The sequence below is a fragment of the Sciurus vulgaris genome, assembly GCF_902686455.1.
Source record: "Sciurus vulgaris genome assembly, chromosome: 1".
Taxonomy (NCBI): domain Eukaryota; kingdom Metazoa; phylum Chordata; class Mammalia; order Rodentia; family Sciuridae; genus Sciurus; species Sciurus vulgaris.
The window spans coordinates 42,664,301-42,690,324 of record NC_136461.1 but is presented as its reverse complement, the minus strand read 5'-3'; the positions used below and the strand labels follow the sequence as shown (position 1 = coordinate 42,690,324).

Sequence of the window (26,024 nt, the reverse complement as noted above, 5' to 3'; positions counted from 1 at the left end):
TCCTGCCTGGTCCCCCTTCCACACACCAGATCAGCCCCTTCCCAGGGCTCTGAGCACGTTCTGCTGAGTGAAGTTATGGGGCTTTTGTGGGTTTTGTTGCCCCAAAGTCCCAGCTGCAGCACGCATAGGGGCAGCACCGGAGGCAAGATGGCGCCACTCACGTGATGATGAGTGAGACAGCGAGTGGGCGGAAGGAAGGATGAAGTCACATAGTAGCAATAGGGCCATGAATAATCCTTCCGAGCCAGCGGCTTGTCCCACTGAGGGTTGCAGATCCGAGGTTCTTTCCTTCAGGAGAGGTGGCAGTTCTGACTGTGGCTTGGCCCGGGCTCAGGGCCCCAGCACAGTAGGATCAAGCCCCTCCCTGCCCCCTCCACAGGGTGCGGGCCTGCTCTGCCAGGGACTGGGGAAGGAGGGGGATGTCAGGAAGGCTCCACCCCTTCAGGTGCCCCCAGGGTACAGAGCCCATGGACTCCTCATGATGCCCAGGGGTCCTGCCTTAGGGCCCATCCTTCACCCTCTTGGAAATTTGGAAATCAAGGCCAAATCCAGGGATGTGCCTGCTGGCTCCATTCCTGCTCCAAGACCTATATTTTGGAAGCATCTGTACCCCCACAACACAACAGTGGGGACGACTCTCCCAGCCCCACACAGGGGAGGACCTCCTCAAGCCACTCTACGGAGAAAGAAACTGAGGCCCAAAGAGGAGCCCACATGCCCTCAGGCCTGGGCAGGCCTGGATGCTGTCCTGACGGGCTTTGCCCGGGTCCCTGAAACAGCCTCCTCCCAGACATGTCCTGATAAGGCAGCTCTCCTTCTCCACCTTCCGCTACCTCTGGGTGCACCTGGAGGGATGGGCCACTCCCATCAGCTCAGCTCTGGTGATTTTCAGAGGGAGGGAGCTGTCAAGGCTGGGCCACCTCACACAGGTGCATCTGGGGCATCAGCATGTATGCACATGTATTGAGGCACCTTGGTAAACACCAGGTGAGGAGGTGTCCTCTTGGGGGCATGGACCCCTGTGCTGGCAGCTGCTGCTCTTACCCCAAAGGGGTCACATTTCTGACCCACCCTTTGCCCCATGATCAAGATCCAGCCCTGCCCTCAAGGAGCTCAGCCTGGAGGTTCAGTAGGAGGCAGGGTGGAGAATCCCTCTATCACCAGCTCAGGCAGCATGGGGGGCAGGTAGAAGCTTCTCCTTGGAGGGACCTTAAGCACCAGGGCACACCTTGTTCAATAAGTAAAGGAAGGAAAGGCTTCTAGGCCTAGGGAACAGCTGGAGCAAAGGTCTGCAGAATGGAGATTCCCGACAGGTTCAGAGGCAGCCACAACCCTGCGGTGTCTGTGGATGGGAGAGACGGCTGGGGCCATGTTGGAAGACATGAACACCAAGCCGCGGATCCTGGGTTTTTGAAAAATGTTTGAATTAAATTGCCAGGGACTTGGAAAGGAAGATCTCCCAGGAGGGGCACAGTCTGAACAAAGGCTGGGGGTGGAAGAGTGTGCAGAGATGAAGGGTCGGCCCAGATAGGGATGTGTGGACCCCTGGAGAAGATGATATACTGATCTCCAGAGTCTGGTGGACTCGTCTGAAGTCAAGAAAATCACGCAGCTCAGAGGAGTTATTGCCCTCTGCTGTCCAGGTCCCCTCCCCACACAGGCCAGGGGTGAATAAAGGGGTGCGCTGGCTGCCGGGAGGAAGTTCCGCTCTCCGGCCCAGCCTCCTCCTCCTCACTTTGGGAAGAACTTGGCACCAGGCCAGAGCAGGGGAGCAGGGGGCCACTGGTGGCCCATCACTCCCACTCAGGATTTCCTTCTGGTTCTGGTGCACGGAACAGGATAACTTCTGGAAGCCTGAAGGGGAGGCCCTTCTAAACCCAGCTGTGAGTGGCTTGCCCTGGGCCAGCCCCAGCAGAGTGAGGCCTACATTTGTGACAGGCCTTCAAGGTTTCCTGGTTTCTGGCCTTTTGTCCTCATGTCTGTCCAGGTGGTTCTGTCCTAGCCTCTGCTCCATCTGCTGCCTCTCCCCTGCCTTGGGCCTTGGTGGCTTTCATCTACGATTGCTGTCAGCTGTCTGTCTCTTCTCCCATCCCCACCTGTCACCAGCAGCCAAGGGTGGTTTCCTAGAACACACGTCTGAACCTGTCCACTTTTGCATTTCCCGTGTGAGCTCTGGCCCGCTGGAGGTTCTCTCGGCGTCTTGGTTCCCCAGCACAGGCTAGGGCCTGCCTTCCTAAACAAACAGCCTTATCCCCCAAGTTACTGGGTATTCAGAACTACTCTGGGTTGGGGGCACTGACCCCACCAGGGCCAAGGCATTAAGCCCGGTAGACCACAGGGTCTGAGTTCTGCCCACAGTCCTTTCCTGGCACCACCCCCAAACTTGCTAAGATACCTTTAAAGCTGGTGAGAGAAAAAAAAAAAAATGGGTGCCCAGTTGAGAGAAGAGGGAGGTCAAGGGTTCCAAATGCAGACACAGACTCCGAAACCTGTCAGCCTCTTCCTCTCCCTGCAGACAAGCCCCAGAGAAAGCAGGTGGAAGAGCAGGCCTGTGGGAGCCATAGCCCTCACGGAACAGCTGCCCCACTTCACCCCAGGCCACCTACGGCAGGGGTGAAGCCCAGTGCGGGGGTTACATAGGTCCCGGTATGGATCAGTCCTCACAGTTGGAAGTTCAACCCTGGACCTGGAGCATGAAGCCAGTGGTGTGGCAGAGGGAGCCTGCCTCTGGCCCCTTCTTCCTTTGGGGTCACCCCTCCTGCCCACCTGCTCCTGGTGAGACAGCAGGCATAAAAGAGCCACCTGGACTTTAGCATCAGACTTGGCCCTGTCTTTGCCCTGTCACAGCCCTGGGACCTTGGGCAAGTCACTTTACCAAGGTATCTGAGATGGGGACCTTGGTGCCTCATACTGCACCATCCCACACCTTGGTGCAACGGGTGCTGGCCACCACTGGCTCCCATTCTATCCACCTTCATGGCAGAGCATCAGCCCAGCCGGAACAGGGCCAGGCAGCAGAGAGAAGTGGGAGAGGGCAGCCCGTCACACCAAAGGGTTGGGGTCTGCTGACCATACTGGCCAGCACTCAAGCTAGACTTCGAAGGTTGAGGGGGTATTTGTGGACGGCCGTGGGAGAGGACATTCCTTGCAGAGTGACTTGCATGAACAGACTGGAGTTGCCTGGCCTGCTTCTGGCATCCTAGAGTATGGGGTGGATACTAAGAGAGGCAGGAGAGTGGGCAACTGTGTGGAGAGTGGGGTGGAGGAGAGAGGGCAGTTAGATGTCTGAGAAGAGAAGGCAGAGTGAGCGAGGCTGCAGGGACAGGCACCAGGCTGCAGGAGGAGGGTCTGGGGGGCACAGGCCCCATGCTGCTTTCCTCACCCTCCACCATGTGGCTCCTCTGCACGCCATACACAAGCTCCATCCAGGAACGTGACACAACTGTGCTGCCCACTACGTGCCCAGCACAGGGCCTGGTACGTAGTGGGCACAGGACAGCTAAACAGCCAGATGATAAATCAAAGCCACTTCAGTGTACACATGTGCTTATTAGTCTTACATGACTTAGCATCAGGGCTGTGCTCCAGATGGACAGGCTGCTTGACACTCCTTGGGGCCCTTCTATCATCCCTGATGGTGGCCACACAGCCTCAAGTTCGAGACAGGGAAATGCAGCATGGGCGGGGCGGGGGGGCTGTCCAGGCCACTGCCCAAGCCTGCCTGGCACAGAACCCTCAAGTTGAGGCCTGGGCCTCCACATGCTAAGACACGCGCCTACCCTCGTCCTCACAGAGTCCCTGTTAAGGGCTGTGGCACAGTCAAAGCGCATGGCGTTGGGAAGGGTCCTCTGCACCCAGATTGGAGCCCCAGTGGCACATTGCTAGGTCAGGATGCCCTTCTTCTGGGCCCTAAGCACCTCATGTAGGGCTAAACCAGAGCTTCTGGAGTCCTGGTGGGACAGTGGGGACCTGAGGGCGCAGGTCAGACGGACTTGAATGGGTGCTGCTTGTGGGCAGGGTGGGGACCCCCAGGGCTGAGAGCACCCCTCACCAGCCTCTCCTGCAGTTTGAAGGCTGCAGCAAAGCCTTCTCACGCCTGGAGAACCTCAAGATCCACCTGAGGAGCCACACAGGCGAGAAGCCGTACCTGTGCCAGCACCCAGGCTGTCAGAAGGCGTTCAGCAACTCCAGCGACCGTGCCAAGCACCAGCGCACCCACCTTGACACGGTAGGCCTGAGGGGGAGGCCGAGGGTTGGGGGGCTGCACGCAGGTCCCCCACTTGCCTAGTGCAGAACCAGAACGGGGACTCTGCCTTTGTCTTTGGCCCTGTTGACAAGTGGAGCAGGCTAGTTCTCTGGCAGGGGTCTGGGGTGTCCTGTGCATTATGGGATCCTTAGCAACATGCCTGACTTCTATCTAGACAGAGAAGAGGAGATTTTCTACCTCCCAGTTGGGACAAAATATCTCTGGACATGCCAGATGTCCCTTGCGGGGCGGGGTACAAACTCAACAGGGTCCCACAGCTGAGATCCCCTGACTTGGCCCATGGGTACCAGCCCCGGCCCCAGGGTCCTCGTGTATCTGGATGGAAAGAGTGGGTTCCCCTCCTCCCATCCTCTTCTGGGGTCCATCTGCCACACCCAGAGCAAGCCACTTTCTGCTCTTCCCAGCCCCTCCTGGGCACAGGCAGAGGCTCTCCCGGGCCACCTTTTGACCCCCGAGGACGTAGGTGGAGTTGAGAGGGTGGTATGTGAGTCCAGGCTCCAGCCACAGCGACCTGGCCTCCAGCGACCTGGGTCTTTCCACCTCCCTTCCCTTGTTTGTGTCAGACAGTGGATAACCTGCAGCTATATCCCAAGGTTGGCCCAAGTTCTCCCCATAGAGACCTCAGCACTTAACAGACACATGGGCTCTAAAATAGTCCCCATGCTGACACTGCTGTCGGGTCCTCAACCCATTTGTCAGAGGGAGGAAGCAGGCTCGGGGTCAGTGCTTGCTCATGGTCACACAGTTGGACAGTGGCAGAGCTCACTCAGATCCAGGCCTTGTGACAGCCTTTTTGGCCCTGGGTGAGCGGGAACATGCTCTGTGAGGACCCCAGCCACCATGCCCCTCAGGAAACTGGGGTCTGCAGCCAAAATCCACATCTGGGCCCCAGGCCTGCTTCTCTGCTCCTCCTGCAGATTTTGGGGGCTCTGCAGTGGGGACTGGGAGGGCTGAGTAGCTGTCCAGCCCAGCCTGTTCCATACACAGTTAAGGAAACAGGCCCAAGACAGCGACTAAGCCACCAGGCTAAGTTGGAGGCCATGAAACAGCGGAGGCCAGAGCCAAAAGGATACTGACAGGCCTCTCATCCAGCTCTATTTTATAGCTGGGAAAACAGACCCAGAAAGGAAGGAGGAGACAGGAGTCATAGGACCAGGCCCATATAGACTCTATATACCCCACACCCTCCATAGTCTCTGTGTCTCTGTGTCTCTCTGTCTCTCTCTTTCTCTCTCTCTCTCTCTCTCACACACACATACACAGAGTTCAATCCTGATGACAACTGAAGGTGTAGGGGCCGTATCCCCATTTTGTAAACAAAAAAATCGAAACTCCAAGAGATTGTCACTTCCCTGCTACAGCTGGCAAGTGGCAGAACTGGGTTACACCCAGGAAAGTCTGATTCCAAGTCCAGCGCTCTTCGCTGGAAAAAGCTGATGTGGCAACACTCTGGATGGGTAGAGCTGAGCAAAGGGGACAGGGTAGCAACAAATGACCCCAACCCCAACTGAAAGCTGACCCACCCCCCTAACTTCCAGGCTTCACTTTCAATGGCTACACTGGGACCTGAAATGAGAAATGATTCTAATACCCCCCTGCCCCTTGGTCCCTTCTCAGCCCTGGGACCCTGGGGCCCTGGGGCCCTGGCACCCTAGCCTGCACCCTGAGGGTTGCAGATTGTGCCCCAGGATCCCTGGTTATGTCTCTCAGAGGTCTCAAGGCAGCACCAGCAGTGCCAGGCTCTGACCTCTCCCCACCTCCCAGGCCTGGGGGGCCACCTACCCTGACTCAGCACCTTCTTCCCGCCCTCATTACATTTCTTGGACCCAGCCCAAAGCAACAGGCTTTTGACCCTACTTGGTATGTGAGCAGAGCTCCAAGGGCTAGATCAAGTCAGGCCCAGAATGAGCCCACAGGGTTGTCTCAAGAGGTTCCTGGAAGCCTGGGAGGTACAGCCACCAAGCCCAGCACCCCACTTGCACTCTGAAACCTGCATAGACACCCAGGCACCTCCCCAGGTGCTGTTATCCCAGCACCCACTCTCAGCATCCCAGTGGGCCAGGCCCCATGCTGAGCAGGGCCTTGCTTTTCAGAAGGGACTCAACCAGTCCCTGGCTCCACCTAGCATCAGAGAACATGGGGTCCCTACCCTCCACAGGCAGGAAAGTTTCTTTAAACAGACTGGACAGAACCAGGCCTGGGCTCTAGTGCTGGCCCTCCACCTGGTCCCAGAGGTCTAAGGAAAGCCACCTTACCTCTATAGGCTTCAGTTTCCTCAAAGGTAAAATACCTGCCTCTGGAGAAGCTGTGCAGCCCTTCCTTTCCTGCCCTGTTGCCAATCCACTAAATGTGGACCAGATTCTACCCTGTTCCCGGCATGCAGTGTGGGTTTGAGTTTTGGTGGCCGTTGGTCCCTCTGTGGGCCTGAACAAGCTGCCATCTTGCTCTAGACCTCAGTCTTCCCATCAGCAGAACAGGGTGGGATGTTCTCTCTCCTTTGCCGGCTTCACTGCACCATCCATGACTGCAGATGGAAGGAGTCCTGGTCACACGCACTCTGGCTGTGAGGTTTTATGTACCATGTGGGCCTCCATGTCTTCCTCCACAAGCGGGACTCAGAGACCACGGATGGCCAGTGCTTAGCTAAGTGCCTACACCCAGAGAGCAGTCAAGGACAGAGCTGTTCTGTGAGCACAGACCAAATGGGCTTTGAGAGCTACAGTGGGCCATCCCCACACAAGCCAAGAGGTAGCCTTGCTGTTAACAAGAATGAAGCAGCCCTGGCTTTGGATCCCGTGTGGGACCTCCAGGCCTGGGATCTGGCGGGTGGCTTGGGACAGTCACGGGGTTTCCTGAGAGCTCACAGGGGAGCTGGGCCTGAGGAATGTTCTATACACGTCAAACCCTGGAAAAACAAACATGGAGATGGGCCCTGCTGCCCTGTTTCCAGGCAAGTACGCCTGTTTCATGGTGCTCTGTTTGTTTGCTTTTTGACAAAGTGTGTGTATTTGTATCAGTGTCCCCAAGGGACAGTGCCTGGGGCTGGCTCAGGGGCCAGGCAGGGCAGGGCCCCTGGGGGAAGGGGAGGAGAGAGAAAGAGAGATGTGTTGGGATGGGGTCAGGGCCTATGAGAGAGAGAGCGCGTGTGTGTTGGGGTCGAGGTTAGGGTTCATGAAGTCAGGGTCGAGAGGGGCTGTGTGTGCGGGGGGACTCATGGTGGAGGCGGCAGGCAGTCCGACAGGCCTCCCCTCTCCCGCCCCTGCCTTCCTGACGGCCTCAGCAAGCTTCTCACTGCTCTCTCTCTCTTTTTGCTCTCCTCCGTTCTTTAACCTGGCAACCTCTGCGGCAGCTCCAAGGTATGGTCATCTCTTTCTGCTTCCCCTCCCCGTGAGGTCCCTGGGCCGTGGCACCTCTCCCTGGCAGGGGCAGAGTGCCTTGAGGTCTGGGGACACGTGGTATGTCTGACGGGGCACAGCAGTCCCTGGGACTTACTCTGAGAGGTGTCATCTCCCTCAAACACTCTCCTGTCCCTGCCATCCCAGGTCAGGGGGTTCCCAGGGATCAGAACCACTCGACGTGTTCTAAACGGGAAACCTCATGAACTTCAAGCCCCAGGAGCAGCCAGAATCCCCAAGCAGGGCCTCGTGGAAGCCCCTGGGGAGATATCAGCTAGAGCCATCAGGCTTCAGGAATTCGGGATGAATCTGGGTCAATCAGATGGGTCCCTCTCCTGGTGCAGAAAAATCAAGGAACAGACCCAGCAGCCCAGGTGGACAGCACTGCTGGTGCAAAGCTTGGGGGGTGGAGGGAGCAGGATTTGAGGACAGCTTAGAGATGGGGGTGACGTGAGCTGGCAGGAGAGGTGAGGGGGTCCCACGGTGGGTGGGGACAGGAAAAGGGATGAAGACTGGCATGGGGTCCTGGTCTCAAAGGGCCACCAGTGCCAGGTGAGGGTCTATGTTCTAAGCGCCATGGAGCCACTGCGGGCTTTATAGGCGGCATGGCTGGCTGTGTGAGGGAGGAGGATGGGAGGCCTGGGGGCATGGTGGAACCTGGGGCAGGGGAGCAGTGGGTCTGTGGGGAGGAGACTGGCCCACTCCCCAAGCACAGGGAATGGCCCCAGCCCCTGTGTGCTCTCTGAGGCCAGCACCCTAGGCCACCTGCAGCGGTTGCAGGTGCAGTTGGCGCCCACCTGTCAGGCGTGGGCAGCTGCCAGGCGGCCCCTCCTCCTCTGCAGGCAGCTTTCGCAGGGCCCACGTCGGCTCGCTGCTTCACTGCAGCTGCAGGGTACAGAGGGTGCGTCTCTCTCAGAGCCAGTGCCCCCGGAAGAACCCAGAGAACTTAACTGTCCTCATTTGCAGAGAAGAGGGAAGGCAGCTCCTCCAGGTCCCGCGTGGTGGGAGAATAGAGGCAGCCCTTTCTTCACTCCTGGGCCAGGCACCTTCCCCACACCTGTGGCCTGTAGCCTGTCCCTTGCCCCATCATCCTCCCACAGCAGGTCACCCAGAGGGACCTTGGCTCTCAGAGGTCACTCACTGACCTCTGAGGTCACTACTGACCAGTGCCCCTCTGATGTTACAGAAGCCATACGCCTGTCAGATCCCTGGCTGCTCTAAGCGCTACACGGACCCCAGCTCCCTCCGCAAGCACGTGAAGGCCCACTCAGCCAAAGAGCAGCAGGTGCGGAAGAAGGTAAGCTGGCCTCTGAGCCAACCCAACTCCGCAGACACCCCGTGTCCCGCCTGGCCGCTGCCCGTCTGCCTGTCTGCCTGTCCGTCTGCCCCCAGCCCTATCTCTATTGCCCTCTGCCACAGCTCTTCAGGGAGCATCTGACATCCATCCCTGTGTTGGGCACTGAGGGTACAAACAAAAGACACGGTCCCCAAGGTGACCCAGTGCAGCATAACACAGCAGTCAGGAGCCTGGAGCAGGGGGCCTCGGCCCATCTGCATGGGAGCAGGAGGCCACAGAGGGCAGTGGTTGGGTGTGACTGGAACCACCTGCAGTGCTTGCCACTGCTAGCTGGGTGTTCCCGGGGAAGGTCCTTCAGCTCTGTGCCCCCTGTTCCTCAACCACCGGGGAGGGCAGGACAGTGACAGGCTTGCTTGAAAGGGCACCAGTGAGGACTGAAGGAGCAGAGACTGAGAGTGTGCATGGAGCTGATGAGTTCAGGTGAGAGGAGTGCTCCCCGGGGGACCGGAGTGAGGACTGCAGTGTAATGGCTGTGACATTGTGCAGGGCCGGTGGCTGCTTGTCTGCCTCAGGCTGGGCAGCATGGCAAGGAGGAGAGCAAGTGAGCCAGGGTACACACTGCAGGATCAAAGCCATGCCCGGGAGATCGGGCTCTGTCCAGTTGAGGCTCTTGAGAAGAGAAGGGACACATCACCTGAGAGACGCCTCTGGGGCTGTGTATAAAACGGGCTGGGAGTGCTTGGAGGGAATTCCAAGGCCAGGAAGCCACTGCTGGAGCAAGAGAAATGGTGGAAGTCAGTCTGGGGCAGAGTGAGGGGCGGCAGAGGAGGGGCCGGGCTGGGCGGGGCAGCAGCAGGCACCCAGGACCAGACTTGGGCGACGGCATGGGCGGTGATGCCCTTCATTAAGGGAGAGAACCCAGGGCCACATTTGTAGGAGGAAGTGAGCAGGGGGTTCCATTTTGGACCAGGGGTGTGAGCTGCTGGGGAAGCCAGGCCAGAGCGGGAAAGGCGGGTGACGCAGTCGAGCCTCCCAGGCTGCCATGACCTAGTCTTAGTGGAGAGAACTGCAGAGGCAGCCCAGGCCACCAGCACGACAGGGGGATGAGGGAAAAAAGTGTATTGACTCTTCAATTTAACATATGGAGCCTGTATTGTGCTCCAGACGCTGTCCCATGAACCGTGGATACAGCTGTGACCGAAACAGCAAAGGCCTCTGGATGAAGAGATGGGCAGACAGGGTTGGGATGCCAGGCATGAGCGGGCTTCAGGATGGGGCAGGATGGCCAGGCTCATGGCCTGGGACTCTACCCTACAGGCAGTGGGGAGCCACTAGAAATGTTAGAATGAGAAGGAACGGTTGTCAGTGAAGGGGCTGAACTTTAACATGGCTGCCTCCGTGGCTCAGGCACTGTACCTGCTGCCTCACGTACTGCATCTTGTTTAGTCCTCCCTATGATCCTAGAAGTGGACACTGTTTTTATTCCCATTTTAGAGATATGGAAACTGAGGCTGAGAGGGAGTTAACAAACCAGCCCAGAGTCACACAGCCCAGAAGTGACAGGGCCAGGGTTCTATCCCAGACCTGCCTGTCTGCAGAACCTGAGTGCTTGGCACTGCTTTCAGGTGGAAGGCTGAGTAGGGACAAGAAATGGCCCAGGCTTCAGCAGGCTGGGGCCCCAGGGCAGGGAGGCTCCTGTCCCGAGTGGACCAATGCCCAAGGACAGGAATCCTGCCCTGGTTTTCCCAGGCTCCATGCTTGGCTTCCCCTGAGCCCCCAGAGACTTAGGGCCGCAGATCTGCAAACTTCCCAACAATAAGCATCCATTAGGAGCCACAGGATGATGAATCTTTCTGGGTAAAGCGACCCTTGTATTATGACAACTCCTTGGCAGCACTGCTGCATTTCAGAGAGAATTAGAAATGCTTTTCTTCCTTAATTCTCCTCTCCTGCTGTTCCTAATCCCATCGACATTGCGGTCTGCAGGAACATGCCTTGGCCTCTCTTGCCAGAAACTTCATTTACATGGAAAACAGCTGCCGGGTCAGGGAACTGGGAGCGTGCCTTGGGCCTGGCGTGCCTCCCTCAGGCTGGTGCCGACCTTCAGCCTGAGAGGGTGGACACGTCCTCGGGGCTGCTCAGCCACCCAGGGTCGTGGGGCAAGGCTCTACCCTGCCCTGGGCCTGTTTTGTCCTGGGTCAGGGGAGTGTGTGGATGGGTCAGCCCACAGGCCTCAGGCTCTGACAGCTCACCTTGGGGTTCCCTCCCGCGCAGGTGCTGCCACGCACCACCCAGTGTCCCCAGGGTGCCACCCCATCCCCACTCTGGCTCCTCTGGAGACGTGGAGATGTTCTGAGATGACTGTCCGTGGGAACAGGGATTGGCTTGGACAACTGGGTGCGGCCCAGCCCAGGCTTGCTCGTAGCCAGGCCCCTTGGAGTCCTTGTACCAATCCCCTGTGCCTGTGACCACATGGGCCTCAAGCAGCTGGCCCTGGGCCAGCCCCACACATGCACTTCCCAAAGCCTCCTTCACAGTACCCATCATCTGCTCCTCGGGGCAGGTGAGGGTGGAGCACGGTTGTTGATACAAATCTCAAGCAGGGAAGGTGAGACCCAGAGAGGTTAGGTTACTTATCCAGTGTCACACAGGCAGTGAGAGGTGGAATGGGATTTGAACCCAGCTCTTCTGTGCCTAGCACTGGACTATTTCCACTGCCCCTTGTGCAGATAAGAGGCATGATGGAGGAGGTGGGAGGGACAGACACTGCGTGCCTATGCACTTCCCTCCTGCTGCCCCTTTTCACACATGGTGTGTGTGCTGTGCACCTCAGGCTGACCTCAGAAGGCCTGATGGCTGCTGCTGGCCGTCCATCTTGCTTTGTGCTGATGCCACACCACCCATGGCCACTCCCAGCCAGAGACTGCATGCAGCCCTCAGGGATCACACGTCGCAAGTGACCCCCCTCCTGAGAGATGCAGGACCCCTAACTCCCAGTCAAGGAAGCTTCCCGCTGCCCTGGGTCAGGCTGCCCTGGGTCAGTGGGTCAGAGGGCATTCCCAGCCCCCCTGAAAGCCCCCACTTTCTGTCACACATGTACTTCCCCTAGTAAAATCCTTGTGTATCAAATCCCATCTTGGCACCTGCTGCTCAGAGGACCAGGAATAACATGATCCCCATAGTGTACAACCAGCTCATGTCACAGATGAGGAAACCGAGGTGCAGTGAGGAGAAGGGGCTTGCCCTGAGGCTGCGACCCACTCCTAATGCACGGGGTGCAGTGGACAGATAGTCTCCCTCTAACACCCCTCCTTCTGCTTGCTCCCCAGCTGCACGCAGGCCCTGATGCAGAGGCCGACATCCTGAGTGAGTGTCTGGCCCTGCAGCAGTTTCACGCATCCACACAGCTGGCTGCCAGTGACGGGAAGGGCCATCGAGCCCTGGGCCAGGAGCTGCTCCCAGGTAAGTGTGCAGGGAGGCAGGGCCAGGGCCTGAGCTTCCCATAGAGCAGTGGCGCTCCGTGGCGCTGGGGCTACAGGGGTGAGACTCGTCGCAGGCACCCGCTCCCCTGGACCTGATTGCCTGCCTGCCTCTGGCTCCCACCTTCCACCCATCTTCTCCTCCAGCTCCTCTAACCAGGCGGATGCCCATCCATACACTTCCATGGCTCCTGCTGCCCGTGGGGAAGTCCGTGCTCCTCAGCCTGGCCTCACCAGGTCTGGGACCTCCTGGAGTCCTCTTGTCCTAACCATGGCACCTTGGATCCAGTTCCTGGAACATTCTACTCCTTTTAACTCCCAAGCACCCACCCACACTTTGCCAGCCTCTCTTTTCACTAAGGGGCTCTGACTCGACCCGGGGCACCTGCCTCCTGCCCACCCCTCCAGGAAGCCTTCCCCCGGGTTGCCTGCGCTCCAGGGCTGAGCACTCTAGGATGTCACTGTTTCCCATCCATCAACCTACCAGACTGGCTGTGAGCAACTCAGGGGCAGGCCAGGGTCCTCCTTGCCTCAGTCACCAGCACCCCAGCATGGGGACATGCACAGAGCTGGGCTGGGGGTACATGTGGCCCTGCCCCAAACATTGTGAAGAGAGGCTGTGGCCCTGGGTCTGAGATCCAGGCTCTTCCTCATTGCCCATCTGCTGGGCCACCTTCAGGGAGGAACCACCTTCAAGAATCGCCCATGCTAGCCAGGCATTCTGGAAGCACATGCCTGTGATCCCAGTGGCTCAGGAGGCTGAGGCAGGAGGATCAAGAGTGCAAAGCCAGCCTCAGCAACTTAGCGAGGCCCCATCTCTCATTAAAATATAAAAAGTGCTAGGGATATGTATCAGAGGTTGAGTACCCCTGGGTTCAATCCCCAGGACAAAAAGAAAAAGCCAACAGAACCCATTTTGACTGGCTGTGGCCTGAAGACCTATTTCATCCCAGCACAGCTCCTGCTTCAGAAGGAAATCCAGGCCTGGGGCTGAGGCTCAGTGGTAGGGCACTTGCCTCGCACGTGTGAGGCACTGGGTTCGATCCTCAGCACTACATTAAAAAGTATAATAAAATAAAGGTATTGAGTCCATCTATGACTAAAAATATTTTTAGAAAAGGAAGAGAAATTCAAGGCTTCCAGAGGGTGGGCAGCTTGGCACAAACTCACCACCAGCTCATGATTAAACCCTGGCCAGAAGCGGGGCTTCCTGAACCCTGGACCCTGAAGGCCCGTCAGGCCTGACAGCCAGAGCCTCTGGTTCCGCCAAGGCAGCCTGGCCGTCCTTCCAGCAGCTGCTGGCTGGGGGCAGGTTGCAGGCCACAGCAGGAATTCCTGGCCCTGCGGCTTGGGAATCCAGCCCAGATGAGGGCAGCATGGCCTTTGGATTCCAGCCGACAGTTCCTGCACTCTGCCCTTGACTCTCTAAAGAAACCTCAGCGTTAGGGAGAAAGCTGTGTCCACCCTCTGGGATTTCTTGAATTACTCTAAACCATTTAAAATATTTTTTTATTTTCTAATTTTATTCTTCCTCTCAATGTTGAAGTAGCAGGAGATTTTAAAATATGTCACAGCCTTCCCCAGGAGGCCTTGGAGGAGCAGGTTTTCACCCGTCCTTCAGGTGGGCACTTAGGGGAGGGGCCGCTCCCCGCTCCAGGCAGGGGCCCCTCTGCCGTGGCTCCCACGCCCAGGGTCAGAATTCAAAATGGCAGGGCTGGACTGCCCAGGGATGAGGACACAAGGGCCAGCACCCAACAGCCAGTTGGGCCTGCTTGGAGCTCCTAGTTGGGGATTCCTGGGCTGCTCCAGACTCCACGGGGAAGGGCACTAATACCACCAATGGCTTTCCCAGGGGGAAGGTCCTGCAGCTCCAGCATTCCCGGGAGGATTCAGGCTGAGCAGAGGGACTAACCAGGGTCATCCAGAAAAGAGAGCAGCAGGGCCAGAGCCAAAGCCAGTTTGTTCCCCCAGATGCAGCACAGAGTAGTCCCTGGGAAGAGGGCCAGGGGCAGCCGTGACGATCTCTGGGGTACCTGGTTGAGCTAGTCACTTTACAAACACCATCTCACTTGATCCCCAGCTGTCACCCAAGCCACAGATGAGCAACAAATTCCACCAAAAGCAGTGTCACAGGGGGAGGGATTCAGGACCATGCCAGCCTGCTGAGACCTGTTGCTCTGGCCCTGAGATAGTGAGGAAGTGGTACTTTCCTTCCCGCTTTGTGCCTCAGTTTCCTTCCCAAACTGCTGAGAACACACTCAAGAACACGCAGCAGGAGCTGCAGAGCCTGGGCCTGTGTGTGTCTGCTGTCACCCCTGCCACTCAGCAGTCCCCAGTCACCTGCTGGGGAGTTGCAGAGGCAGGGCTGAGCCAGGCCCTCCACCTAAGGCTGTGCTCTTACCTGAAAGTGCAGTGCTGCCCTGCTGCCAACACAACTCCCATGCCATACTGAGCACCTACTGTATACCACCCCTGTCCTGGTCCCTGACCTCCAGCTCTTTCCATCACAATGAGGACAGGGAAGGAACAGCCAGGCAAACCCAGGGGTCCTACATTCCCAGATTCGCCCACCAGGTCCTTCTGCAGGCCACACAGCAGATGGCTGAGGCACAGCTGGGAGCAGATGCTAGGGCCAGAGATTAGGTACCCCTGCCTGAGGACTGGCAGCGCCACTCTGCAGCCCGGTGTGGTGTGTTGGGGAAGGCTCTGGCGTTCTCGTTCTTGCTGATCCTAGGAAGCTCCTGCAAGCACATCCCTCTGCAGAGGAGACCCTCAGGAGCTTACCTGGCAGGTCTGTCTTCAGACCCACAGTGCCATGATGGGCCTCGAGGCTGTGAGTGAGAAGCACGAGGTCACGTGGCTGGGGAGACGGAGCAGGACCATCAGGACCCAGGCCTTCCCAGTTGACAGGCTCCAAATTGGTTCAAGATGGCAGGCAAGGAGTGGCAAGGGAGAGCCCTGCACCAGGCTCCCTCCACAGAGACCCCCTCAGTGGCTTCCTGTGGGAGCTGGCAGGGGTGTGGCCACAGCAGGGAGCGCACCTGATGGATGGACAGACAGGCGGCGCTGCCCATAGGAGCAGAGGTCCCCGAGGTGGAGAGGTCTGGGGCTGAGGTAGAGGGTACTCAAGACGCCCCCAGACTCCAGAGTCTCATGGCCATTTCCTGGGCCAGCCTCAAACTGACTTTCTCTCCATATAGCCTAGGAGACAGGCCTGAGTACCTGCCCACCGTGTCACTTTGGGCAAGTCATGCATCTTGTTAAGATTGACTTTCTTCAGATCATGTTATCTCCCGCGTCAACAGTTTGGAGATGGTTAGGCCACACCTGTGGAGAGTGAACTTGGCACACATACATTCATGAGCATGACCGGTGTCTCAAGAGGCGACTTTTGCCCAGCACAGCCCAGCCGCAGGTGCCTGCCGGAGTCCCTGACGGTGGTCTGCAGGCCAGAGTTATGTTGTCCAGCAGTTTCAGCACAGAACTTTGGGGGGGCATTCTCCCCTGGTCACAGTCGGTGTCTTGCTCCCTGCAGTCCCAGCACAGCCCAGGCTGTGAGATTCCTTACAGCAGCCTCAGAACTTGTAGGCCCAGGTCAGAAGGGCCAGCCTAGGATGCACTAGACTTGGAACCCCAAATAACTGACAAGTAAACTGTACCCGATCCTTGGTAGAACCTCATGCCTTCTCAGGTTGGTCTTTATGGAGCAATAAAAAACAATGCGCTGGGTACACAATGACCAGAGTGACGTTCAAAAGGTACAACTGGCCATGAGAGGGACCACTGACCAGGTAGAGTGGACACTGCACCAGAGCAACCCAGACCACAGCTGCTGGGGTCACCAAGTCCTCCCAGGGTATCACCTTGATGCATCGATTTCAGGGAAGATGATGTCACTTGCTTTTATTTTATTTTTATGTGGTGCTGAGGATCGAACCCAGGGCCTCCCTCATGCTAGGTGAGTGCGCTACCACTGAGCCACAACCCCAGCCCCTTGATGTCACTTTCTATTCAAATGAACATAGCTGGATTGAATAGAGAAGGCAGTTGGCCTCTTCTTCTTCTTCTTTTTTTTTTTTCCCAGATTCAATAGGGAGCACCAAACACTCAGCAATCCTTGCTGTGCCCACCTCAGGCTTCTATCCCAGAATAGGGTTTTCTCCATGAACGTGTTTAGGGAATGCTGGCCTCCGTTGTTCTCAAACTCTCAACTGGGCCTCTGGACCAATCGCTGACCAATCAACCTAGTGTCCTTCGTGAGCTCACCTGTCTTAACAGGGGGTAGAGGTGGTAAAAGGTGGTATCACCCTGTGTTCTCTATAGGTTTAGAGTCTGAGACTAGGACACAGCTGACCCCTCAGTCAGAACCCTTAGGTGTAAGTGTACAGCCTGCACAACCAGCCATGGCCACTCTTCTCAGGTGTCCTGGGCCAGCTAGTGTAGGCATCCTCTCTTCAGAACCTCTCACAGTGGACACCCTGGCTCTGCTGGACACACTGGCTCTCCGTTACCCTGCGGCAGCATTGCCTATTAGAAGGTACCATCAAGCCCTGAGAGCGGTTTCCTGTTTCTCAAAGTTCTTTCCATCCCAGGTCCCCATCAGCTCCTGGGGCAATTCAGAGCAGTCCCCTGCTTTTCCAATATGGCCCCACCGAGGTCTGAGGGTCCCTGCAGGCCCCTACACCAGCACACACACACACACAGGGTCTGACCACCCTGTGCCTCTCACAATCCCTTGCCAGCCCTCTTCTGCCATGAGAGTCAGCCCTAGCCCTGGACACGGCCTTTTTGTCAGAGTCTGAACCAAACAGAGTGGGCTCATCGCCTCCCTCTGTCTAGCATGTAACTTCTACTCATACAACTTTACTCATTCCCTTCCTGTTGTCTTCTCCATAAGCAGGTACTAGGTGCCTGGCCATCCACAGCCATCTCCAGGGGTGGCCAAAGCCAGTGAGATTTGCTTGGTTCCCTGCAGGTGTGTATCCTGGCTCCGTTGCCCCTCATAATGGGCTTGTTCCAGGCATCCTGCCCCCCACGCATGATGTCCCTTCCAGGCACCACCCACTGGACGTCACCCCCAGTTCCCACCACCACCTGTCCCCTCTGCCCACGGCTGACAGCACCAGGGACGGGTACGTATACCACACCAGTTCTCCTCAGGGGACACGAGTGGGCACGCCGGGGGACAGCAGGCATCCCAGGCTCTCTGGACGTTCTGTGTGATGGCGTAGCCTGCATCCGTGAGGCGGGTTCTGCATACAGTGCTCTATACCGCGCTCTGGGCACCATCCATCCCTGCCTCCAGTGACCCTGTGAGGCAGATGGTGCTGGCCCCTGGCTTCCGGGGGCCCCTGGGAAGGGCTGTGCCCGCCTGTCTTCTGCCACACCCAGGCCTCCCTGGGAACCTTGGCTGGACTTCTCTGTGGCTTCTCATGTGTTGGACGAGTGGGTTGAATGTCCCCTACCCACTGCAGGCAAGCTGGTTTGGGCATCTCTGGCCACTGTGACCACAGCCCAGCCTGCAGGGGCTGCCTCAGAGCCCGGCTGTAGGTCCCTACAGAGGGAGCCGCTCTCCCTGTGTTCAATGTGGTTCTCGTTGTGGCCACTAATTGCCTGGCAGTGTGTCCGTCGCTGACTCCTGACACCGCTGAAGTCTGTTTGGCTTGCACGTGAGCAGAAGAGGCTGAGGCCTGCTGGCTCTCCAGCCCTGCCATTATTGTTTGCCACCAGCAGTGACTTGATCCAATTTGTCACCCGAGCCCTGTTCCCAGCAGCGCCTTCTTCCCATGGCTGCAGCCTGAGCCTTGGCCAGCATGTGCCTGGGACCAGCCTGGTGTCAGCATCCACTGCCCTTAACTGTGCTCCTCCTCCCGTTCGTTCATCCATTCCTGTGTCTGGTTATTGAGTGCCAGCGGGCAGGCTCTGGGCCCAGTTCTGGGACCACCAATGGCGAGGAGCGGGAGGAGGAGCAGGAGGAGGCAGGCCTGCAGGGACTGGCCATACAGGGCAGGTGCACGGAGGGCCAGGGCTGGGGGAGGGCATCAGGGAAGGCTGCCTGGAGGAGGCAGTGCTAAGCCAGGCCTCCAAGGGGAAGGCAGAGTCGGTGCAGTGGCCAGGTGGCGGGTGTGGGGAAAGGCAGGCATGGTAGCAGCTGGTGTGCTCTGGGAAAGAACCACTGTGTGGGGCACCAAGCCTGCAGGAGAGGTCGCCAGGGCCGGGCTGCGAGGCCCGTGATGGGGCCTCAGTGTTGAGCAGTGACACGGTCAGGCTGGGGAGGAGAACGTGCCTCGCCCACAGCAGGGGGCTGGGCTGTGGGAGGCAGCATGGAATATGGGGTGCAGGATGGCAGCCTGAGCCAGGGCCAGGGCTGGTCTGGGCAGGGGAAGGGACATCAGAAGGCAGGAGTGCTTAGGACAGTAGGAGTCAGGAAACCTTGTCCTGGGCAGAGGGGATGGGCATCGGGAATGAGCCCAGAGCAGCCCACAGAGCCGCGGTAGCTGTGGGAGACTGTGGTGGAGCGTGGGTGACAGCCACAAAGAGGCAGCCTGATTGGGTGCAAAGAGAGACCCAGAGAACCAGGCTCTCCCTGAGCCTCGGTGTCTTCCTCTAGAACACCCTCCTGTAGGAACACGGTGACGGCTGCTGCTCACGCCTGACATTGTACCTGTCACCTGGTACAGGTTGCTTTGACAGTAAGCCCCTGCCCCATGCCAGCTCAGGCCACCTGCTCACCCTCCAGCCAGCCCCAAACATCTCCAGCCAAAGGAAAACAAACCACCGAGGCCTCTCCTGCCGCTCAGGCAGTGCTCGCTGCTCCGCCTCATTCATCACCTGCCTGCCACCCGCATGAGTGCTGTCAAGCATCTCTGCCGCCAGAGACAGGGTGGTGACAAGACAGGACTCCGCCTGCCTGCAGGGCGGCCAGGAGTCTCTTCCCAACCCAGCCAGGTGCCAAGGCCCCTCAGTTCAGCGCGGGGAGACGGGCCCTGTGCCCCCCGCCAGCCCCAGGCTCAGCCTGAACGGGTTTCTTTTTCATCCCCTGAAAAGAGAGTGGGGGAGGGTCGCAGCCTCCCTTTCCTGCCAAAGTCAACAGGGAACGGCCACTCGAGGCTCCCCAGCAGTCTGCTGCGACATTTAAATAGCTTGACAGAATTATCTGATTTGCTCAAAAATATGCTAAGAGGGCCTGACTTCATGACCAAATTTATTTACCCTGGCTCAGTGAAGACGCCCAATAGGGTGGGCTTTTCTCCAGCTCCTGGGCGAGGTATTGAGCCCCTGGTCCGCCAGGCCAGCGAGAGGTCATGTTCATGTCCCTAGGTTCCAACTGAAGCAGAAGCATTTGATGGAGGGATCATTGGCATGACTCAGAAGCAGGCTCCAGGTGACCTCTGCTCCCTTGGGGTTCAGGTGGACGGCGTAGCCTCTGCCCGCACGTCTGCTGTGGGTAGAGTGGGGCTTTGTTTGATGTCGCTGACTGTGAAGGTGGCAGATGTGAGCTGGCTCCGGCAGGCTGGGACAGGGAAGCGAACCTGGGGAAGGCTGTGCCCCGCTGGCTGGCCCTTCTCATTTGTGCATGCCCTTCATCATGGATTCAGAGCTGAGCCATCCAGAAACGTGTTTGTCAGTGCTACCAGTTTTCTGCCGCAAGAGGCCCAGGCTGGGCAGCAGGTGACCCAGAGAGCAGAGGGCTGGGCCTCGAGTGGAACGGACACCACACAGCAACATGCAGCCCCCGGAGGATGGAGGATGCGCTCTGGGCTGCACTGCCCACGCCTGCCTTCAGTGATGGGCCCCAGACACGTGCATGGTGACAGCACAGTGGAGGGGCAGGGACAGCAGGATATCCAACTGAAGGGAACAGAGGGGGACCAGGCACAGCTGCAGACAGGGAGCCCCATCACTGGCCCCTGCATATCACAGTCCTGCTTCCCCTGGAGGGTGGATCTGTCCCCATAACACCTCATGCAACAGAGGGTGGGTGAGGGCAACCAGGTCGCCTGGGTCTGTGACGTGGAGTTTGCAGTCTGTCTTAATGCAGGGCCAGCAAACCCAAAGAAGAGAACAGAGACCCAGCTCCCAGTCCCGCCCAGCCGCGGGAAAGCGCTGAGGCTGTGAACCAGGGGCTCCGGGGCCGTACTGCTGATGCCCTCCTCTCTGTGCTCTGCAGGTTGGGGCCTGGCCTCCTCTCACCCATGGTCAGCCCCCTGAAGGGGCTCGGGCCGCCACCGCTGCCACCATCCTCCCAGAGCCAGTCCCCGGGTGGCCAGGCCTTCTCCACGCTCCCCAGCAAGCCGTCCTACCCACCCTTCCAGAGCCCTCCACCCCCGCCCCTGCCCAGCCCACAAGGTAAGCCTGGCCGGCCCTCCCCACCTCCACCCACCTCTTGGGGAACCCAAAAGCAATGGCACACCGTCCTGGGGGAGGCTGAGAGGTACTTCAGGAATGACAGGCCAGGCGCTGAGGGCCATGCTGGGCAGAGCTGGGAAACAGGTGCTCAGTCAGGGTGCTTCCTGGAGGAAACTGGTCCTGAAGGTGAGAAGTCCGCTCCATCCCCAAGAGGGAAGGGCTTCACAGAGAGGGACAGGGCTGGAGGGTGGGCGAGGCCTGCCGCCTGGAGGAGCCTGTGGCAAGCCAGCATGCCCTCCCCAGAGCCCAGCCACAGAGGACTCCAGCACAGCCATTGCCACCCCACCTCCCTACCCGCAGGGCAGAGCTGGGAACAGCCCAGGGCTCCAGGCACCTTCCCTGCCCCTCACCCTCTTCTCTCCCTCACACCATGCAGCCGAGTGGACAGCGTGGCTGTGGGATGGGCCCTCCCTGACAAGCCCTGTTCCTTTGTTAACGCAGCCCCGTCACGACCCTCCACAGGCTACCAGGGCAGTTTCCACTCCATCCAGAATTGCTTCCCCTATGGCGACTGCTACCAGACCACAGAGCCCACAGCCAGTGGGGATGGACTGGCCAGGGAGGCCCACGGTTTTAACCCCCTGCGGCCCAACGGCTACTCCAGCCTCAGTGCACCTTTACCTGCTTCAGGTGAGCCCTGCTTGCAAGCCTCCATCCCCCCGAGCACCCACCAAGGCCCAGCCCTGTGCTGGAGCTCTAGGTACATTGTCCAGCATCCTCGGGACAGCCCTGGGCAACAAGGTCATCCTGTTTATGAAGGGGGAAGTGGATCTCAGAGAATCCCAGGCCCCACGGGGGAGGCAGAGTGTCAGGCACAGGCCCTACTGGGCTTTGCACCTGCCTGAGTGAGAAGTCAGTGCTCCTTCCAGAAACCCAAGGTTATGAGTGTCTAGACTCGGGTGGGTTTCTGAGGACACAAGAATCAGACTGGGGGCTCATGGCCTAATTGATGCTTTATATTGATTGAGTACCTACTGTGTGCCAAGCACATCTGTGGACCCCGCAGATAGAGCCAGGAATGATACAAACTTTGATTCCATTCAGCCGGCAAAGAACCCTGCAAGAGACAGAGCCTGGCTTGTGCTTCTCCTCGGGCTGCTCCTGAACTAGACTGTCCTGCAGGGCCCTGGGATCCAGGAGTAGGAGGGTCCATCTCTCTCCCCATCCTTGCCTTGTGTGGAGAAGCCCAGTGATGGGGAGGGCTCCACGTGGCCCACTGTGGACTCAGGCCCGAGCAGCAAGACCAGGCCTGGTCAGGGCGGGGGCTTCAGATAGGTCGAGTGACACCTCCCAGACCCCCTGGTGCAGATCCAGCCGAGGCTCAGACACAGGGGAAGCCGAGAGCCTGTCTCAGAGGACTCTTGGGCAGTCCCGAGGGCCTGCAGCCAGAAGTAGAGGGACAAGGACATAGAAACAAGCACCACAGCCGCAGATAGCACATGCAACCTGTGGGCACATCCGTGGGCACATCTGTGCATGGGTCTTTGTGGGCATGTGTACCCAGCTGCTCCCGTGTCTGCATCTTCCAGTGTTGTGGGCTAGGTAGGCGTGCTTGTGTGTGCAGGGCTCACCCAGGAGGCCTCAGGAGCTCCCAGAGCACGTCTGTACTCGTGTACTCCGGTTGTGCTGCGCCCATGGTCACGCACCAGCCAGCATGCAGTTACCCATCCCCCGACTCACGTTTGCATCCACAGGCTTGGGTGCTCACGTGCGTGCGTGCACACATGAGCATGCTTGAGCTGGTTCGGCGTGTGTGCCCGTGTGTGCACGTATGTCTGTGAGTCTGATGCAGCGTGGGTAGACCTGCAGGTGGAAGCACGCCGTGTACAGACCCACGTGGCACATGGTCAACATGGGGTTGTGTGTTCCGTGTTGGTGCGCGTATGGATTGGCATGTGATCAGGCACCAGCGCTGTGCCCAGCACTGCTGGCCCTCAGCACCCTGTCCTCCGTGCCCCATCAGACCAGAGCAGGATCTCCAGTGCAGCAACCAGGCCTGAAGTCAGCAGCTCTGAGGGGAGCAGGAGCAGCCAGATGGGGAGGGTCTTTGGGCCTCCCCTTCTCCCAGTGCCCACGTAAGGCCCCACTCAGTGCCTTAACTGCCAGCTGCCCGGCCTCTGTCAGGACAAAAACGGACTCAGTCTAAACAAGGAGGCAGGGACTGAAGTCCTCCATATAGTTCATCCTGAGCCCATTTTACAGAAGGGAAGACTGATGTTCGCTCATAGACCACACAAATTTGTGACAGCAGCTCTGAGACAGGGCTTATTTAGGACAGGGATGCCTAAGATGACTCTTCCAGCTCCCTCCCAAGTCAAGGGTCTCTCAGCACTAGACACTCCACTCCTCAAAGACAGCATGTCCAGTGGAAGAGCCAGGTGTCTCTGGCGCCAGATGGACCTGGGTGCGAGTCCCAGTTCCCCCACTTACCTGCCGGTGACTGCTCTGAGCCCATCTCCTCAGCTATAGAATGGAACACTGAATCCCCCCTCTTGGGATTGTTGTGCAACTTAAGTGAGATGATGTTTAATGAGCACTCAGTAAGTGCCCAATAAGTGTGGTTCCCTTTTCTGGGCTTCTTCAGTCTGGTAGGGAGGAAACTGAAAGGGTAGAGGTGAGCCAAGCTCTACCAGGAGAGGCCACCCCTGGGGTTTGACCCCTGGTTCTCCCACCAACTTTCCTTCCCTCCCAACTTCTGCACCATAGCACAGCCCTGGGGGACAGACGACCCCACACCAGCCGGGCCTGGGCTCCCTGGGAATGCGAGGCTAGGACTCCTCCCAGGCCCCTCCCCAGCCACCAGCTGCCCCACCTGGACAGGCTGCACGAGGAGACCTGCGAGGAGGCATGCTGAACAGCTGCCGTCCTCCAGCTCTGACCCCTCCTGCCTGCCCACAGGCTATGAGGCCCTGGCCGAGGCCCCATGCCCCACGGCGCTGCCACTGCAGCCATCTGAAGAGGTGGTGTCCAGCGGCCCCGAGGACTGCGGCTTCTTCCCTAATGGGGCCTTCGACCACTGCCTGAGTCACATCCCTTCCATCTACACGGACACCTGAGGAAGGCCCCGTCCGCCGCTCCGCAGATGCTGCTTCTTCCACCTTCGTGGTCTGCCACCCTCCCTGCCCCGGGCCAGAGCAGCCAGGCGCCCACGCAGGTGCTGGGTGCTGCAGTGACCCACCCAGTGCCACCTGTGGGGGTGCTGTCTGGACTCAGAGGTGCCCACCAGGGACCATGGCCCTGTGACGGTCCCTTGATTGTGTCTTCCTGTTTCTCTCCCCTACAGTTTTGAAATCACAGACCTCGTGTATATAAATGTACAGAACTTCTTTTCCATTCTCTGCCAGTTTTATACTTTTGGTTTTACAAGAAAAACATTAAAAACTGGAAACAAGACTTGGGATCTGATTCTGCTTTTCGATTTAGCCTAGCGGTCATGACAGGAGAATATGAAGGGCATGTGGAACACAGAGCTCGGGCCTGGGCAGCTGTGGGGCTGGGAGTCACCTGTCGCCAACCACATCATCCCAGGACAACAGCCAGGCAGGGTTACCTCCAGAAACAGGTGAGCAGACAGACCAGAAGGGTTCAGTGAGCAGCACAGGCCCCACAGGTGGATGGACCTGGATCCCAGCTCTGTCCTCTCTGGCCCCCTGCTGGCTGGGCCACTCCTCAGCTGGTGGGACAGCAAGCTGTGTTTTGCTGCCTGGCTCTGTTGAGAGAAGACTGCATGGAGGGTAGGAAAAGCCCCCAGGATGGAGCCCAGCTCAGAAGGTGAGGGACAAGGGCAGGCCCCTGATGTCTGGTGAGGTACAGAAAGCATCCTTTGTCCGGGGAGCCCACGCCCAGCCTCAGTGGCTATGGCTGGAGAGGAGCCCAGTCCTCAGGCTGCAAGGCTAGCCTGGCTTGCCACCTACCCTGCCAGGCTCCAGCACCCAGCAGAGAACAAACCCACTGTCCAGGCCTGGGCATTTCACTGTCACCCTGATGATCACCTGGTTAAAAGATGAAGGAAAATTCTTGCCTTGGCACCAGTGAATTGCAACAAAGCAAGGGAGGTCACATAGCCTGTGTGCCAGACCCTGTCCCTGCTCCTGGAAACAGCCTGGGGAGGGTCTTCTTGCCCCTGTAGCTGAGCAGCAGCAGGCAAGTCTAAATCCAGGTCAGGGACCCCCCTTTTGGAACTACACATCTGGCTTAAGTAGGCACAGTGAGGTGGGAAGATCTCGTCAACCCCCTGTTCATAGAGGGGAAGCTGAGGCTCACAGAGGACACCCAGTCAAGCAGTGACCGATCTATGCTGTCTGCCTGGCTCCTCAATCATCTGGGGACACCTCAGTCACACCAGCTCTGTGAATCCTCTCACGATGACTGAGCAGATCTCTGCTGCTGGCTCCACCCTGTGCTGGGTGGGGGCCCCTGTGGGGCTGCACCAAGCTGCTTCCCCAGGACCAACCTGGAGCCGTGGGAGGGAGATGGGTGCCTGGCAGCAACGTCCCACTACAGGTCTTGGCTCCAGTGAAGTGGCCTCTCCCTTGGGCCCCACTCCAGGCTGGGTGGTGCTCCCCATCCCTCGAGTGTGGGCTTTGAGGAAGCCAGGTGCTAGGCTCCTTTGCCACCCTGCCACCCCCGGGTGGCAGCCCCTTCCTTCAGCTCTCCTCTCAACTCAGTCTGAGCACTAGCTGTTTCTTACCAGACCGTGACTGATACTTGCCCCTATTTTGCAGATACAAGGACTGAGGAACAGTGAAGTTGCGTCACCTACCCACGTGACATAGCCTGCCAATGGTAGAGCTGAGACTCAGACCCAGGCCTTCAGCTCCTGTCCTGGCCCCTGCCTTCCCTCTCAGTCATGGCTTCCCTGCCTGGGCCCAGTCCAAGCCCCACTGGGGGCTGACCCAACCTCACACAGCACGTTGGGCTCCCGACTCCCACCCAGGGTCCCTCACCCCCTCATCCCATCCCCCATAGATTTTATGGAACTAATTAGGCTATGGCAAAATTCCTTTCACAGGGATGCTCAGGAATCAATGCTGCATGTCATTGTCAGTACTTAATCCACTCCAGATAAGCAGAATTAAGCTGTACAATGAGGACATATTTCTATTAATAATGGAAAGGGCTGAGCCCCGAGCAGAACACACAGGGAGCTGGCAGTTGGATCCCATTTAATTTCAGAG

At 58.4% G+C, this 26,024-nt stretch overlaps 1 protein-coding gene across 4 annotated transcripts in view; it reads left to right on the top strand.

The window, feature by feature from the left end:
- The window catches only part of GLIS1 (GLIS family zinc finger 1), a 202,557-nt gene extending 178,317 nt beyond the window's left edge, over positions 1-24,240 (top strand). For 3 of the 4 annotated variants that reach the window (XM_079103148.1, XM_079103147.1, XM_079103149.1), the window contains 7 exons: positions 4,067-4,228; positions 8,849-8,959; positions 12,289-12,421; positions 17,414-17,570; positions 20,609-20,787; positions 21,310-21,477; positions 23,554-24,240. In XM_079103148.1, coding sequence (XP_078959274.1) covers positions 4,067-4,228; positions 8,849-8,959; positions 12,289-12,421; positions 17,414-17,570; positions 20,609-20,787; positions 21,310-21,477; positions 23,554-23,903 — 1,260 coding nt within the window. In that variant the 3' untranslated portion in view covers positions 23,904-24,240. The remainder of the gene's footprint in view (positions 1-4,066; positions 4,229-8,848; positions 8,960-12,288; positions 12,422-17,413; positions 17,571-20,608; positions 20,788-21,309; positions 21,478-23,553) is intronic. The other variant, XM_079103150.1, reaches the window with a different exon arrangement.
- The last annotated feature ends 1,784 nt before the right edge of the window (positions 24,241-26,024 follow it).